General features: G+C 43.5%; 5 protein-coding genes across 6 annotated transcripts in view; 2 read left to right on the top strand and 3 right to left on the bottom strand.

Annotated features, from left to right (window-relative positions):
- The window catches only part of LOC128278107 (NADPH--cytochrome P450 reductase), a 13248-nt gene extending 8893 nt beyond the window's left edge, over positions 1-4355 (bottom strand). The window contains exons 1-2 of one of the 2 annotated variants that reach the window (XM_053016781.1): positions 4203-4355; positions 3876-3989 (exon numbers count right to left, since the gene is read on the bottom strand). The gene's annotated coding sequence lies outside the window, so the exon portion shown is untranslated. Of the gene's footprint in view, positions 1-3501; positions 3629-3875; positions 3990-4202 lie in introns of those variants that run through there. The other variant, XM_053016790.1, reaches the window with a different exon arrangement.
- An 885-nt stretch (positions 4356-5240) lies between these two features.
- Positions 5241-7306, top strand: LOC128269933 (tetratricopeptide repeat protein 17-like). Its single transcript, XM_053007340.1, has 5 exons — positions 5241-5396; positions 5452-5666; positions 5732-6172; positions 6248-6470; positions 6538-7306. The coding sequence occupies exons 1-5, from the start codon at positions 5241-5243 to the stop codon at positions 6697-6699; spliced, it is 1197 nt and encodes a 398-aa protein (XP_052863300.1). The 3' UTR covers positions 6700-7306.
- On the bottom strand, positions 6933-10416 carry LOC128272432 (probable nuclear transport factor 2). Its single transcript, XM_053010243.1, has 4 exons — positions 10096-10416; positions 9609-9680; positions 9416-9514; positions 6933-9046 (listed from the first exon to the last, which is right to left on the bottom strand). Exons 1-4 carry the CDS (start codon positions 10201-10203, stop codon positions 8933-8935), a joined length of 393 nt encoding a protein of 130 aa, XP_052866203.1. The 5' UTR covers positions 10204-10416; the 3' UTR covers positions 6933-8932.
- A 1722-nt stretch (positions 10417-12138) lies between these two features.
- On the bottom strand, positions 12139-13110 carry LOC128269922 (SUMO-conjugating enzyme UBC9-B-like). Its single transcript, XM_053007329.1, has 5 exons — positions 13059-13110; positions 12805-12863; positions 12637-12720; positions 12268-12530; positions 12139-12205 (listed from the first exon to the last, which is right to left on the bottom strand). The coding sequence occupies exons 1-5, from the start codon at positions 13108-13110 to the stop codon at positions 12139-12141; spliced, it is 525 nt and encodes a 174-aa protein (XP_052863289.1).
- A 237-nt stretch (positions 13111-13347) lies between these two features.
- LOC128269911 (uncharacterized) lies at positions 13348-15024 on the top strand. The gene is made up of 4 exons (XM_053007318.1): positions 13348-13476; positions 13886-14089; positions 14191-14248; positions 14321-15024. The coding sequence occupies exons 1-4, from the start codon at positions 13453-13455 to the stop codon at positions 15022-15024; spliced, it is 990 nt and encodes a 329-aa protein (XP_052863278.1). The 5' UTR covers positions 13348-13452.
- Positions 15025-16230: the final 1206 nt, after the last annotated feature.

The raw sequence follows: 16230 nt of genomic DNA, 5'->3' as shown, positions 1-16230 counted from the left end.
TTCAAAATGTTACGAGATGTGTTGTAAAAGTAACAGCAACACGGTAGAACGGTCAGTAAGGAATATATAAGGAGTATAAAGAACAACTTCGAAGATTCTTCGAGATCTGAAGCGGACATATGCTTTGAACGGGGGCATTTTTGAAAAAATAACCGAAAATTGGCCATATATTTTTTTTAACCCGTCGCCGGAGAGAAGTCATAGGCTCGGTTCGGTTCCTTTGCCCTGGAATTTGAATTTCACTCCACACACCCCCCCACCCCTCCACCCATTGATTGACGCACAATGGTCACGCGTACCCAGGCAGGCAGAGGCAGGAAATGGTCGCTTGTTCCGTACGGGTGTGTTTCATCCCCTAAACACTGAAGGGGACTACACTAGAGCGTCTTCTCCTCCGAGGTCTCGCCGAATCGGGTCGGGTCCGGTTTGCTCCTGTCACAGTCACAGCACCGTCCGTCCGCCCGTCCGTGAGTCAGCAGAATTTGGCGCAAAATATGCCAAGTAACGCCCGTGACAGCGGTGGCGGCGGTGTCGGTGGCGGACGTGCCGGAGCAGCATGTGACGATGCTGAAGCTGATATCTAATCATCGTGTCGGAGAGCGCAATAAACTCCCCCCACCCTCCGGCGCCACCACCAACATGCTTGATAAGGTCCGCACATGGCGCGCGGTGGTGTTGCTGGGGGGCAATCTTCCAGCCGCATCATGTTCCTCGTAGAACGCAATCCCGGGCACTGATTCCGAGTGTCCCAATTGCCCCCCCCCGCCCTCAGACAGGCCAGCCAGCTAGCCAGCCAGCCAGTTCCGCTCTCTGACTCTGGGGTGCGGAGTGGTATTTACGGTCTTCCGTAGGCAACACACTGTTGCTACTAGCTACCCTGGGCCCACCCTGTCCGACCCTGTCCGTCCGTGCGTTACCTTGCACAGCGTGGTGGGAGGGATGGTGGGGCTTTCCATTTGGTTCGCCCAACGAAGACGTGCAGCAAAAGGCGTTCTCGGCGGCGATCGGCGGCGCTCGGCACCGCGCAATTGATTAACATTCGAGAATATTCAATTTGCTGCACGGAGCCCGGGCCCGGTCACGGATCGGTGTGTATAGTGCTCGCGTTGCATTCGCTATGTTCTCCCTCTCTCCCTCTCTCTCTCCCTCCACGCGTGGTGTACCGATCGGGGTTGTGGCGTTTAGCGAAACTGCTGCGCGAATTAGTTCCAATTTCTTATGCACTGATGACACTCTGTCCATTGAGGGGGTGGGGGGGTGGGGGGGGGAGGGGGGGCGGTGGTCCATTGAGTGGGGGGGCTCCTGTTTTGCATTTGTGTTGTGTGGACTTCCGCGTGTGCCGCCAGGTGCCGCGCAGCCTTCACCACTTCACCACCAGGCACGTCACCACAGCCAAGACGCTTATCTGGCTGTGTGGCTGTCAAAAACAAAGACGAACGGGAAGCCGTGCCAATTTGATACGCGCACTGAACAAGGAACCGCCGGTCATCGTCGGGCAAAAGAGATGCGTCCACGACGCCTAGCGACGGACGGACCCCAGACCGGATAGACGAGAAACCAGCGGGCACCTCAGAGGTTCCCGTGTTCCGGAAGGGACACTTGCCTTGACGGGGCCGGGCGTGGGTTGAGTGGCGCCTAACACTCGCCTGGATGGAAAAGAGAAGAGTTTGCAGCAGGTTTCGTTGTTCACACACATACAGTGCTGCCGGTGCGGTGAGAGCGTGTTCTGTCAAGGGCTTGCAAATAATAAAAAAAAAGGAAAAACGGCACGCAAGACGCTGGAAACTTTCGTCATCCACTTTGCGCTCCTAGACTTTCGAATATCGCGCGCCTCTTACGAACCGCGAGTCCGCCCAGCCGCGCCATCGGTGGCGAAATCGCCATGCAGAGGACCACCAAGACCAGGAGAAAGACCAGGAAAGAGAGAAAAAGAGAGAGAGAGAGAGAGAGAGAGAGAGAGAGAGAGCAACAGGTCGCACGCACTCTGGAGGGGGCGACCTGTGTTCAATTCTAAGCCGCGAACCGGAATCGTGCATGAAGCAACACTCGGCCCCAGATTACTCGCCACGTGTGACGTAACGCTTCGCGACACGGTGCAATTCCGTTAACACGATTGCACGGTTGCCTACATGATTCATGCACGTGTGTGTGTGTGTGTGTGTGTGTGTGTGTGTGTCACGCGTGTCTCACATTTCGCCACTCGCCCATACCCTGTGGGGATGGTGGACGGGGCGAGCCGCAGGCAGATTTTTACTGGTCCCACACGATTCGATTCGGTGATTCGTTCACGTGTGCCAACCTGTTCCGGGACGGACCAGCCGGATGCAGTTTTGTGTAGCTGGCCAGCGTCCGTGTAGCGTCACGGCCGTGGCGCAACGGCGGCAATGGAAGGTCAAGGCCGATCCTACGCACTACCGCACACGCCGTGATGTAGTGTCTCCGTGATGCTTTCTGGCGCTTTCTACAATACTGATCCACCACCACGATCCACAAGGACGATGGATCCAAGCACGAGCGCAACCCATTCTCGGGTGGGTCGAAATGCTTCCGCAAGTATATTCCGGTGTGAGGAGGGGCATCTCAGAAATCTCACTCGATTTGTGGCAAGGCAACGAACAGGTTGCCAAGCGCACGGTGTGCTGCGCTGCGCAGTAAAAGGAAGTCTAATCAGACGAGCGAGTGACCCACATATACTGCTGGACACATGAACATGCGTAACATGCTGATGACACCACAGGCGGGCTTGTGGAGCTCCGGCTCTCGGAGGGCCAATCTACTGCTCCTTGGCGTGCCTTTTTAAACGCGCCCCCATCCATTAAAGCCTTTCGTCCTCCCCGCCGCACCAACGAGAACGGTACGACGTTCGGCTTGGGCAACGGAATAGTTCTTGCACAACACACACTATCGGCACACTATCCGTGCGGCGGAGCTGTGGACAGCACCACACACACACACGGACGGGGTTGGGTTGATCACGGTTGGTGGTGCAATTGGAACTTTGTGCGTGCAGCGTACACAGCAGCCAACCGCTCGTTGCACTGCACTCGCGTACGTCCTTTCGTGAGCCTGAATTCCCGCCTGACACTGTTGGGTGTCGGTCCAAGCCCAACCATCGCAGCCCTAGGGGTCCGCATGATACATTCGATTGAAAAGGTCCAGTCGGACGGCGACATGATTGGCCGCAATCAAGGGGCTTCGGAGAAAGTGAAAATGGTTGGATGGCCCAGTAACATCGGTAACGGCCACAGCAAACAATCGAATCAGAACGAAACTGTCAAGTAACCTGTTGCGCCCACAGTGGAGCGATTTCGACGGATGCTGCGTATAAGGTTGAACGGAAAAGAAGGATTTCCTAATGATCAGTGGTACGTGCCAGTTATTACTACTTCCCGCATCGCTGAAGTTGGCTGAAATTTTTATATCTTTCACACACATAACGTTGTTCGCGTGCTCCTGGCCCTATGGACGTCCAAGGATTGCAGATTGTGCGTGTTAACCAACCTGCAGCGACGGGAGACGGTCTGTTTCCTCTACTAGTTTCAGCCGTATCTACCATTTTTCCAATCATTTGCATCCCTTAGAACTATGTTTTCCTCGCAGGATACGCAAAGTTCAAGAGATTGTTAATAGAAACCCATCACGAGCGAGCGTCCGGCAGCAAATGGTCTTCATCTCTCGTAGCGAAAATGTAATTAGCTGTAGAGTAGTAGTAGTAGTTGTTGTTGTTGTTATGGCACTAACTGGTCTGGGTTCACTTAAAAGCTGCAAAAAATAGCGTCCCATTCAATTCATGTAATATCGAACCGACCTACAGGAGCATCGAGGTAATAGAGATCACGGGTAGGATGTATGGTATGTTCAAGTTTCGGACTTACCTGTTACAGCGGCAAAAGCTGGAGATTAGGCTCGGAATCTCCTCAACACCCAAATATGTAGTATGTAGAAGAGTGGTGCGACCAAATTAATCACTTGCGCAAGATAACTCGCGACTATTGGAGAGGAAAAATTAACATAGCATGGTAAAAATGGTGCGTAGCAAAAGGATTTAGCTACTCCGGTCCACCGTATATAGTTGATTGAAGCAAGAAGCATGCAAAGTTAGAGTGGTTAGAATAGTGGTTGAAACGTTACCATACTCAAACGGAACGTGCAACGTAAAACTCTAGCAGCAAGTCTGCTCAACATAAGCCGACTACACTTACACTAATACAATGGTGATCATGCAAACCTTCCGCAATATTCCGTACATTAAAGACGGAAGGCGACAATGATCAACACACAAACAGAGCGGCAATCAACAACTGGACAAGGGGTAAAACAATTATTTGAACTTCGAATGTCCGACGAAAGCCACGAAAGCCAGCCACGGACACGTTATCACATAGCATTAAATACTCTCTACACACTTCACATTTAAACCAGTGACGAACGCAACATATCACTTTTTGCTGATGTCAAACGCAATCACTCAACGTAGAGAATCCGAGCTAAAGAAGCGTGAACAGGTTGTCTTGTGGTTTGTGGCTTCTTATTCGTTGCTTCCATTTCATGTTCTCCGCTGCAGCTGCACCATAACATTGCTCGATGAAATAAAATAAATGGTGTATGATGAAGATGAATTACAGTTTAAAAAGTTATTAAATAAATCCCGTTTCATCGTTATAAACAATAAGAAACGCTTCATATGACTAAGCGACAAAGGCAGACGTTTCCCGCATCGGGAAATTTATAAAAAAAAAACAAGCAGGGTACAATAACGACCGTTAACGAAACGACAGTGAACCCTACCCAATTTATTGACAGTCCAGAACGTGTACACAAAAATAGAAAGATGGCGTAATGTCACAATCTGAAATTGTCTTCTCAAACAGTAAACAAACCATCGTTGAAGTTCTGGGATCCGCATTCTTTAGTTTGTTACAGTAAGGCGTAAAGCGCTAAGACGAACCTACAGAACGAACAAGTACGAAAAGATGCACAACAAGGAGAAGTTCAAGTTTGTCTAGCTTTCGTAATTTTATCTTCAAGTACCTTCCGACTTTCATTTAACAAAATCTTTGCAAGAACTAAGTGCTGCCTTGCTAGTAACTGTGCGTGCTATACATTTCAACAAGTTATCTGCTGTTTAAAATTAATAGTCAAGGATGATGAGTTTCACGATGCAGAACGCTTCTTCAAAAGTTGTGTAGCAGTCGTGTGAATCCATTTTGAGGGACCGTGTTTGACTACAATATTTAAGAATGTACAAAAGAGAGGTTGCTATATACTGTGCATTGGCATACATTATATGTATGCTGATAATTACCACGAACTCCCGAACCTCTACACTATGGAAATTAAACTCGGACGAAGGCAAAATCGTCAGTGTGTATGCAAGTCTAGATCGCACCGCAAAGGTACCTGCGCCTTTCTCCGTTAATGATCATATTCATAGATTCGCTCTTATTGCAGAACATCACCTCCAACCTATATAAAATACAGTATGCGGAAAGCGAAAACGATTCCGAGGTACGCTATGGGTCGTTACAGAAACTATTGCAAACCCACCTGCTTGATGAAGATGAAGAGTCAACATTTCATATAATTACAACCACCGCAAACAACTTTCATCATAATCGATGGAGTCGTCAATCAACCGACAGTTTGTTTGTAGAAGTTGCAAAAAAGTACGCAAAATTACTGTCAGATTCACGTAGTCAAACGTTGCCAGTAAAACGTTTCTTCATTTTAGTACGGTCATAGTTGAAGAGCATCCTCAATTAAAAACGGGAGCTGCTATGGGAAGCAATATTCTCGATTGTGGTAAACCGGTAAACTTTACCTATTACGACGACATGATTGGTATAGCGCAACGGCATAATCATCCGATCGTCCCAGAGCCAGAGGTAGCATACCTGTTTCTGAAAAAGAAAAGGCCCCAGTCATTCGAAAAATTCAACATCGACGCTTTAGAGCGACGGTTGCGGAAGGCAAAGAAGAGGAAGCCACACTCGGTGCAGTGGTACAGCCAGATCGGTAATTTCTGGCGAATAAAGGGTGACGCTCGTCACTCGATTGAGTGCTTCCGTTCAGCGTTGGCCATCGATCCAACTAACGCAGAAGTTTTGTTGAATCTCGCAAGAGTTATGTTCAATCTCCAGTATCTGGACGATGCAATTCACCTAGCAAAACGGTAAGCATGCTAAGGATGTTTTTGCTACATGATTTTGCTAAAGAAAAACGTTATCCCAATAAAATCAAAATACAGGTCATTGGAGGTGCAGCCCAGAGGTCGCAGCGCTTGGCAGCAGTACTTTACGTTGGGGGAAATTTACAAAACTTACGGACACTTTCAAGAGTCGGTGCACCATTTACGTCAAGCACTAGAGCTCTACCCGCGGTATGAGCCAATTAAAAAAGCAATAGCAGATGTTGAGAATATCTCGAGATCTTCGCTACATATCTTTACAATCATCATCATTGTTTTCTTGGTAAATAATTAGTTCAGTAACAATCATAGCTATATACTTACTCTGTTGACCAATTCTTTGTGTATAGGTTCTGTCCGTATTGTACGTGATCATTTCTTCAAACGACAGTAGTCAAAACAACTCGGAATTGGGACCAAAAAAAAAGCGTCACTTCAATCGCGCAATGGCTATGCGTTCGCTGAAAGGTTATACCCAACGTTCTTCGCAAAATCGCAAAAAAACTATCTGAACATTTTACGAAAATGCTATCGAATAAGTTGACTACAAATTAATTTTCGTGAAGATCTTCCTGAATGCCACACTACAAGGGGCCTACTTTCTCATGTGCTCCAAGATTTTTTCAATGAAACACTAGCCCAGCACAGCATTGATGCTGCATGCATCTCTTGGCTCGACCCTAACAAATTGTAATAAGTACGTATGTATTTATGATAATACAAGTTAACAACGTAAAAAGCGAATAAGTGTATTTCGTTCAGCATAGAAGCAATACAATCAGTTTCTCGAATGAAAAATGACATTGCTTAAGAAATACGTAACATACAATTGTTTTATGATTAGGGAACGAAATTTAAAAAATGATAATTAGTCACTATTGTATGGAGAATTGTATGGACATTTAATCTTTGGCAGTAAGGCTGCTACATACGAAAAGACAAACAAACAAGTGATCCGCGTTCATTTGCAACGCGAAGTTTTTTTAGTGGAATAACTTCAATTACCTGCATTCAATTCTCAGTTAGTTTTCTCTATTCAAGGGACGGGTTGTGCCGTGTTTATTTCACAGTTAGTTATATTGTTGCCCAAACCGCCAGAATGTGATATTGAAATATACCGTTTCAAACCGACTTGCTTGTTTTGTACAATTTCTAACACAACATATTCCTTAAGGTAGCAGCGTAGCTGGAAAGTTTGGTTTGTTAATGTGCCATAGCATTAAAAGCGGGGTGGCTTGCAAGTCAAAGCAGACAATCGGCTACGGCTACTACTATACAGCTGCTTGTCCATCTGCACTGACGAGCCCACAACGAATGTAGCGGAAAGGGCATGACCGAGAGAAGTGTCCTACGGGGGCATCGGCGGTCGGACTTGGGAGCCTCGCGCGATAAGTGGAAGCTGCTTGCGAACGTAGTAACATTGTTCATTCGATACGCATCCAAGCTATGGATGTCGCATTGCTCAAGCCTTCAAGTTCAGTAAAAGCAGGGTGCACTAGATTTCATCCCAGCTTTGCATGAATTTCAGAAGGATCATGGTTCAAGAATTCTATCAACTGAGAATTTACAAATCATCGATAATTGACAGCAATTTGATTTGAATATAGACAATAAAGTTAATTGTCGACAAATCTAGTCAGTTTCAGTTTCCACAACTGTTTTGATTTGATATTTCTTTAAATACGATAACCATTATTATTTCTTTTGCTTTGAGTTCGAGATTAGGCTATTTTATTCCGTTTGCGCTGAAAATTCTAATATTAGACATGAAGTTGCTACTTTGGCATAATTCAACTTTTCTTCAGATGGTGACTTTGACACAAAAACAGTAAACAAAAATGTTGTTTCCACAGTCGTTAATATTTATGCATAATTTATTTTATCAACAAGCCAAACACGCAAGTATTAACGATAGCGATGATTGGCCTGTTACGTTGTGCCACGTACACGCAATTCTGTGTAAAAGAGGTTATACCGAATAGGTTGAGCTATTCGCCATGTCGTCGGTCTATCGTCTATAGTTCTAATGGTTTTGAAGTCATCCGCACACATCTTCTCTCGGCTAATTCGATTGTGCATGTAAAATATTTGGCTCATACCACGATTGACGAGTCTCCTCTTCAGCTGTTTTCTGCAAATTTTCATAATCTTTTGAGATAAAAAACCAGCCTGCATTCTATTCAAAACATGGCTACAATTTATATCTTGCAGCATTTTACAATAGTAACTAAATACGTAATGAATCGATTATTCATTTAACACCACATTCAACATACGCGTGTGTTGGCGAAGATTGTTGCTTTTATGCCAAGTGCTCGGCATAAGAAAACTGAATATTTAGTTTATAAAATGACAATGTTCATAAAACAAAATGAGACAATGTCTGCAATTCTTTTGGAAAACGAAAATCATGGGAACATACCCGGGAAAAGGCGCGTTATCTTCAATTGATATCGGTGTATTTATCAAAGTTGTGTTTAGTTACGAATTCACCATTGGAGGTCAACAATAGAGGCTAATGCAAATCGAATTCAACTTTGACTGAAATATAAAATGGTACTTTCTCTTTGAGTTTTCAAATGGCAAGTATAAGACGGGTTGTAGAAGCTATGAATTAAGCATTTATACCGACTATCATACCATGTCGTCGCCAAAGTATCCATACTTAAGAAATGTTCGATGGAAATGAATAAACGTCGCGTCCCGTCCGATTTGGGAATATTTTTTGCGGAAGGCATAACTATTTTATGCTGAGTTATGAATGTTAAGGCGGAAAATGTCATGAGCACAATAGAAGGACGTTCCGATAGGTTTCAGCACGAATGTCTGCGAGTACGCGTGCGGTGGGTCATCGTCACACTGAAAAGTAGAGTTGAAAAAAGAACGTTATGGCAAAACAATGATGGACTCGAAAAATGGAATCTAAGATTTTTCTTTTTTGGAAAAGCAAAGTTCTACAACAATGAAATCGTTTAATCGTGCCTTGTCCGTGCTGTTCTATACGAACGGAAGGTGCGCAGGTTTAAAAGGACCTGCGCAGCTTTCGTGCGCACCACCTTCCTTCCAAGGAGGGAAAAACAAAATAGTTATGGATGAACGATTAAAATTCTACAGTTTAACTGTATATCACTGAAGCTTCGATGGTGCCTAACACCACATTCCATTTTGTTACATCTAACTTCGCTTGCCGAAATTAAACTGCATATGAAACATTCCACTGTGACTTACTTGTAGTCTGCCTAGAACACTGATCAGCACGCCACCGTCGAACATTGGTTGGGAATCGACGGCTGTCAGCACACGGTTTATGTTTTGGAAGGCGAGACTCTTAAAATAGATACCAACAACATGTGAATCATTCTCCGAAGCGTATGTACATTCTACGCACAGCTAGGCTAAACCTAACGATAGTCGTATTTACCTGTAGTTTTTCTAGAATTTTAGCAGCACCTTGTATTTGTTGCCCTTCAAATGTCATAAAGGATAGTTCTGTCTACAAAGGAAAAGAAAATATTGTAAAGTATCGAAAAGTTTACGTATACGCCAAGCTTATTTCCTATGACGTCTGCTATAGGGTAGCCAACTATTGCATATTTTTGAGGTTATAACTGCAGCGGTACCATAATTCAGAAACTAACCAACAAGCTTCAATGCATTTCCATAACGCCCGGGGCTAGGGCATTTTCGAAACTGATACGCGGAATAAAAATAAATGAAAATCAAGAAGCTTCGCGATACAGCTGAGTGTTTGGTAGGAGGTGCGAGATTCAATAAACGTGGGACAAATCAAAATGTGTTTATGTTGTTCGTTACATTTACGACCTTGGGCACAAATTGCCAAACCCAATATCAATTCAAGATCCTTCATTTGTCCAGGTCTTGTGGAACATACGTTGGACCATACTTACGTTGTACAGATTAACCAAGCTGGATCGGCGAGTTGAGTCATCAAACAAGGAATAGTACTGGGTTACAAATCCTTTGCCGATTTCTTCGTATTGTGGATTTAATGCCATTATGATAAAATACCTAAACAAACTATATAACGTCGTACACTTATATACACTGCCCAATGATAGACTCAACGTCAACCAACACCGCTAGTGTTGGCAAAATAGCTTTTCCTGTGCGGTTACCTAGAACAGTAATACCACAGATACATTTAGTCCGAACACAGAGAAAAGAGAAAAAGAAGAATGCTTTCTTAAAATTGCATTCACGCACGCCAGAGCGATTGTCAAACCCACTGTACGAAAGCCCTCGGTACTAAAGTAAGTTGCTAGCACCGCCGCGCCTTGCCTGCATAAAATCCGGGCAATATTTACAAGGGGTCACCTTCTTCTTCTTCGGGGACAACCACTGAGCGGTCTAATCTTGCACCAGAGACAATGTAAATCTCTGATGCTTTCTGTAACGGTTTGTTTTTACGGGCAGGGTTGTTGGTTCCGCGCCAACCCCCCTGTTACGCCGGTATCGGGATTCAAACCCAGGCCAGCTGCGTGACATGGACAAGCGTTACCGACTGCTCTATCAGCGGGGGCCGTGGCCACCTAGATCGTTAAAATCATACTGCGGTAAACAAACAATCATATTGCGGTCAATCAAACTAAAGCCGTTTGATTGACCACACTCTGGCAAGAAAAAGTCTAGGCAATACCTTTTATGGGGGTCGCTTCATATGTAACAAATATTTGAGCCGCTGGCGATGGCAGTTAGCATCAACTTGTTATAAAAAGAATGAAACTGCTCAAAATGACAGTGCGTGTATAACACACAATGCAGTTCGGTTTGGTGATGGCGAAAGCATTTTTCTACACCTTTAATTGAATATACATCTACACCTTTCAATGAATGAAACAGTCCAATGCCTGGTGTGGCTAGACTTTCTCTAGCAAAGGTGCAGTAACCAACTGACTTTAGTGTTGACAATTCAGATTGTCATCATGGATTGTTTTGGATGTGAAAATATTCTTTGGTTTAGCCTCGTCTGTGAATAAAACTGGGTAAAACAACTCGGAGACGTGAACTATCTCTCGTTGGTTTTTATTACAGTGAAATTTCGTTGCAGAAATGAGTATCCAACAAGTAAAAGGAGCAAAGAATTCTTCCGGAGCCCGTGCACTTCTGCCGCCAAATCTATGGATACATCCGAACACGACGCAGTGAACAATCGCTTCATTAAAAAAGTTCTCGGAACCGCGTATTGTTTATCGTGTCATTCTTCATTTGTAGCATCAATGCCTAATGATATTATACAACACTACATGGAAACACGACATGATCCGTGTTGCCGCTGCTTGTATTGCAATGGGCCTATGTATCGATACAAGGATTGTAAAAACAATCTGCAGTTTTACCATGACTGCCAACGAACAAAATATCTTTTGGACAATCAATGAAGCTTGTGGAATTTAATTTACTTTTACCATCTCCAAAGAAACAATAAAGCTTCATATCGTTTGTACATTACATTATAACATTACATCATTTTATTAGAGATAAACGTCTCTTACCATTTATGTGCAAACGTGGATTATTAATGTTGCTTTTCACATCATGTGTGTCTTAAATGGTGACAAAACTCCGCTACTGTTGTTTGCATTTAATGAAATTGTGAACAGGATAAGCCACAGGCAGCGTAATCTGATGCCCGAAAAGCCACTTCAGTCGGTATTACAAAATTTCATGCCAACATCGATTGCACAGCTCATAAAAAGCATAATGCAACTGTGCACCAAATTAAGAGAAAGTGTTCGCCGAGTGCAACCGAAACCGACAGTTATTCCGTTTGGCCTTCCTTCGACGATGTGTCGCTGCTAAATACAAAAACATGTAACGCACGTAATTCGTTCGGCATGTAATTTATTATGAAAACATGCGGCATTTGTGCGGACACTAGCAAAACCTTTTTTGATTCTCCGCTCGTGCTTCGCTTCTTCGCTTCGTATGTTTCAGTATATTGGTGTTCTGGCACGGGCCTGTTTCCGCACTCGATCCTCATACTCTTTAGTGCTTCGCCTGAAAATGAAAAATTGCATTAAAATTATTGCTAATGCAACAACTCACATTATGCTACTTACTGGTAGATTTTATACGCTTCAACTGGAGCAGGGTCATTTAGGTTGGGTTCGTTAAGGAGATTTTGTATGGCAACCAAAATTTTCTTTATAGTAACGTTGGCTAACCAATCTTTCTTCTCGTCCAACACTGACAGGCAAATCGTTCCGGACCGGTATACATTTGGGTGAAACAGATGAGGATCAAACTTGCATGTCGGTGGACTAATCGGATAATCCTCTTCGAAAATCATAACCATTTTGTACAGACCTCCTTCCCATGATGTCTGAAATCACAAAACAATGGAAACATTTGTTCCGGCATTGAAAGAAGAAGAGTAAGATTTTAGGCCATTAAGGCCGGTTAAATTATGGCTTTTATCTACGACTTACATCCTTTTTCCCCGGAATAGCACATTCCCACTTCAGGAAATTTGGACTTCCATCAACTTCCTTCGTTGGCTTCGCGACGAATCCCTTTCGATTAATCAGAGTTACACATTAAAATATTATAAAGCATGTGGTTGTCCGCCGCCGACTGCAAATGGCGCATGTACTTACAAAAGGATGTTTTTTTCGCCAAGCTTTACGTTCGTTTTCCAATCGACTAACTCCAGGCACTAGATTATAGATACATGTGTAAAATAGTACAATTTTAAATTAGAAAAGCCATACATTTTGCACAATAATAGCATTTTACACACTTTTTCACTTTGGCGTTCCAACCAGCCAGGCCGAATTCTCCAGAAGCTCAGACAATAATAAAATTTGAAATGAAAATATGTAGACGACGTTACAAATCTGAGAGCCGTTACAGTTCTGTAATAGGGCCGTTAGACCAATCAGGGAGCTGAGTTTTTGACACATTTGGATGAAAAGGTACTCAAAATCCATTTTCATCCAATCAGAACGTGAAGAAGGTTTGTTGTTCGAATGAATCTTTCAGGTCACTCCTTTCTATCAGCAACGTCATCCTGGTTCATCTGTGTTCATTTTGCTATCCACTCGCTGAACGTTGTTTTATAGGGTTTTCATAAAACAAATCTAGATTTGTTTGTTTTGATTAAAATGCAGTTTCGTTCAGATATGCTCGTATGGAGTAACGCTGTGTAATTGGAGATTGGCACATTTAAATTATTTGAGGTAGTTTTGAAATGATTCAAGTCTTGCTTCCTGCATATATCCTAAGGATTTACGGTGTAATACGATATGTATAATTTTTACTTCAAAATGGTAAGATGCGCATGATTGTTCCTGTGTATTGTCGCAATCGATAAAACGTACCATTGTCGCCTAGGTTTTGCTAATAGTATTTTTGTTTTAACATAAGGCAGGGCCTCATCTAAGATTGTTGGTTTCAGTTTGTCGAAAAATACCTAGAGCGAGTTCATTCATCTTATTCTAGCTTTGATGCTCAACATCCGATATCACTCTATGATCACTGTTTTTAATGGTGTTTACTTTATCTCGCGTTTTACCGCTGTGACATAGACACGGGAAAGCAATAAACAGCACAAAACACTTTGGGCAAAATGGTTAATAGTTCTGTAACTTTCTTTTACTCTTGCATTTACTGACTATGTTGTCTGGAAATTTTATTAGCTAAAAGCGATTGACCGTTTCGTTTATCCATTTTGTACAGGCTATGCTTGATGACACAAATGGTAACACGCTGAACATTAACAACTCCCCTGTGGAACTGGTAGGCGATGGAACTGCACCACGCGTAGAAGATACGTCGATCGCTGTACTACACGCGTCGTCTACTGACGACTTGAGTCAAAGTTTGTCTGAATACACGGATGCAGATGAAAGCATATCAGCGCCCACAGAATTGCTGGCGGAAGTATGTGCAACTTCGATTACAGAGCTTGATCGGAAGATTGGTTGATCAGCGATTGATTTGATTGATCCATCTAACGACATTTATTGTTTCTCTGTTTACAGTTTTTGTCAGCTGTTATGATACGGGACTACGTTAACGCGCTGCGATACTGCAAGCAAAGTAAGCGTACCAACGGCACAGAAACATGCTTCTTGTTAACCTATAACATTACTTGGTACCATTCGGTTGCAGTTTTAGAATATGAACCCAACAATTCGACAGCACGTGATTTTTACCCGCATATCTTGTCGAAAATCGACACAATTCAGGCTGGCGAGCAACTGTCTGGTGAAAGCGACGAAAATGATAATTTGCAATGCAGGTCACCGCTGGCTTCATCCTCTTCGTCACCGGTGGTGAGCCGTTCGCCGTGCTCATCCAATCGATCCAATTACTCCTCGTCAGTTTCCATTGTTTCCTCTTCCGCAACATCAGCTTCTGGCTTCGCTATAGAAAACATCGACCAAGACGAAGTCAGTATGATGTGTAGTGACGACGAAAGTGACGAATCATCGCAGCTGTGCGGCGCGTTCTCCGATTCCGGTTCAACTAGCGGTGGTCGGTGTCAAGAAAACGCCGACTGGCGTGTTCCTGTTTCCCTACGCATACACAGCGATTCTTGCCAGCATATAAGAACTTCACTACGCAAGTACAGACTAGGGCGAACCTCGTCAAGGTCGTGTCGCAGCGTAGAAGAGGAAAGCATCCGGCCGCAAGCTTCACTAAGCGAAAACAACACTTCTCAATCATATTCGAGTCTTTTGCTGGAAGACGATGAAAAAGATCTCACTCTGTCCGATATTTCTAATCTGAATATCGAAGAAGATGAAACCTCTATTGGTAATACGTGCACCGAAATCAGCATGAACAATTTTTCTAACTACTATTTTACTTGAATGTTGCAGATTATGGTAGGGCGCCAGAGACTAAACACACACCACCAAATCATCCAGAGAAGCTTACAAAGAATACGACTAGCACTCTGATCACCCACAATCTGCGACCCGCTTCCGTTTTTGCTTCTAGATTGGTGGCGATATTGCGATCTAAGATAACAAGCCCCACGAAACGAGGATCCTTCACAAAGGGAGAAGCAAACCCAAACGTTGGGAGCAAGAAAGTTGACGATAAAATGGCTACGTAAATCAGAGTAAACGAAACATTGCGTTACTTATCAAAAAAGTTTCTTAGTCAAAAACATATTTTTTCGTTGAAATAGTTGATTCGATCAAGAACTTATGCTGCGTTAGTATGTATATTATACTGTTTTCCTTTTATAGCAACGAAATAGATTATAAGCAAAAAGAAGCCGTTACAATAACGAACTGTGGACCCACTTTACGACGACCTTCTGTTGTGCAGCATATACGTCTCGCTAGACTCCGCTGGGCTAGTTATGCCATAAGAATGGTGGAATGTAGCCTGTAATGTGGTGCCGTCCCGAAGGATATAGGGGGCGTAGTATATGGTACCCCGTTAGATATGGTGCCACTACATCGATTGCGATTCAAGAACGGCCGCGAAATGGAAAATGAAACCATTCGCCATAGTTTGCTTTCCGTGATTTTTGTGAAGCCAAATACAAAACCGTTGCAACATGAGGCAACATCATCGTTCTAAATGAAGAGGGCAAATAGATGGGGGACAAACGAATGTTAAAAACAGATTAATGTTTCTATGAATCCTATGCCAGAGGAAACCATTTAGAATGTTGCTGACACTGATTGTGTACTACACCAATCGCTATGTGGAAGAACTGTATCATTTAGTATAAAGTATTTAGACTGTAGCAGTTAGAACTAGAGTGTGGAGTGGATTATTTTTTTGTGTTTTTACTAGCTAGTATGATAATGTGTTTTTGGGCAAACAATTATATTAATGGAGTAAGCGCTGATATGTATGGATATGGCGCAATAAAACCTGAACACTATCGTACCCTAAATCAAGAAGTTAAAAAAGCGTGAACTTAGTAGTTGGTGAATTGCGGAGTGACAGGGTATTTAGTTTCCAGCAGGTGTAGCTTACGATTATTTATAGTTTTAATTCGGTAATAGGTTTTCAACATTAACCATTCAAACCCCGTGTAAACTTGACAAAATAAA

Source organism: Anopheles cruzii, chromosome X, assembly GCF_943734635.1.
Source record: "Anopheles cruzii chromosome X, idAnoCruzAS_RS32_06, whole genome shotgun sequence".
NCBI classification, from domain to species: Eukaryota; Metazoa; Arthropoda; class Insecta; order Diptera; family Culicidae; genus Anopheles; species Anopheles cruzii.
This window is presented reverse-complemented; position numbering and strand designations above follow the sequence as displayed.

Bases quoted from the DNA above. Each gene is read 5' to 3' on its own strand.
- LOC128269933 (XM_053007340.1), top strand. From the start codon at position 5,241: ATGTACAAAAGAGAGGTTGCTATATACTGTGCATTGGCATACATTATA. The intron at 5,667-5,731 runs GTACGCAAAATT...TCTTCATTTTAG, and splicing joins TTTGTAGAAGTTGCAAAAAA to TACGGTCATAGTTGAAGAGC. The intron at 6,471-6,537 runs GTAAATAATTAG...CTTTGTGTATAG, and splicing joins TCATCATCATTGTTTTCTTG to GTTCTGTCCGTATTGTACGT.
- LOC128272432 (XM_053010243.1), bottom strand. From the start codon at position 10,203: ATGGCATTAAATCCACAATACGAAGAAATCGGCAAAGGATTTGTAACC. The intron at 9,515-9,608 runs GTAAATACGACT...ATCTATTTTAAG, and splicing joins AAATTCTAGAAAAACTACAG to AGTCTCGCCTTCCAAAACAT. The intron at 9,047-9,415 runs GTAAGTCACAGT...TCTACTTTTCAG, and splicing joins GTGTTCTAGGCAGACTACAA to TGTGACGATGACCCACCGCA.
- LOC128269922 (XM_053007329.1), bottom strand. From the start codon at position 13,110: ATGTGTCAAAAACTCAGCTCCCTGATTGGTCTAACGGCCCTATTACAG. The intron at 12,721-12,804 runs GTAAGTACATGC...ATTAATCGAAAG, and splicing joins GGCGAAAAAAACATCCTTTT to GGATTCGTCGCGAAGCCAAC. The intron at 12,206-12,267 runs GTAAGTAGCATA...TTTCATTTTCAG, and splicing joins GAAGCGTATAAAATCTACCA to GCGAAGCACTAAAGAGTATG.
- LOC128269911 (XM_053007318.1), top strand. From the start codon at position 13,453: ATGTATAATTTTTACTTCAAAATG. The intron at 13,477-13,885 runs GTAAGATGCGCA...CATTTTGTACAG, and splicing joins ATAATTTTTACTTCAAAATG to GCTATGCTTGATGACACAAA. The intron at 14,249-14,320 runs GTAAGCGTACCA...ATTCGGTTGCAG, and splicing joins GCTGCGATACTGCAAGCAAA to TTTTAGAATATGAACCCAAC.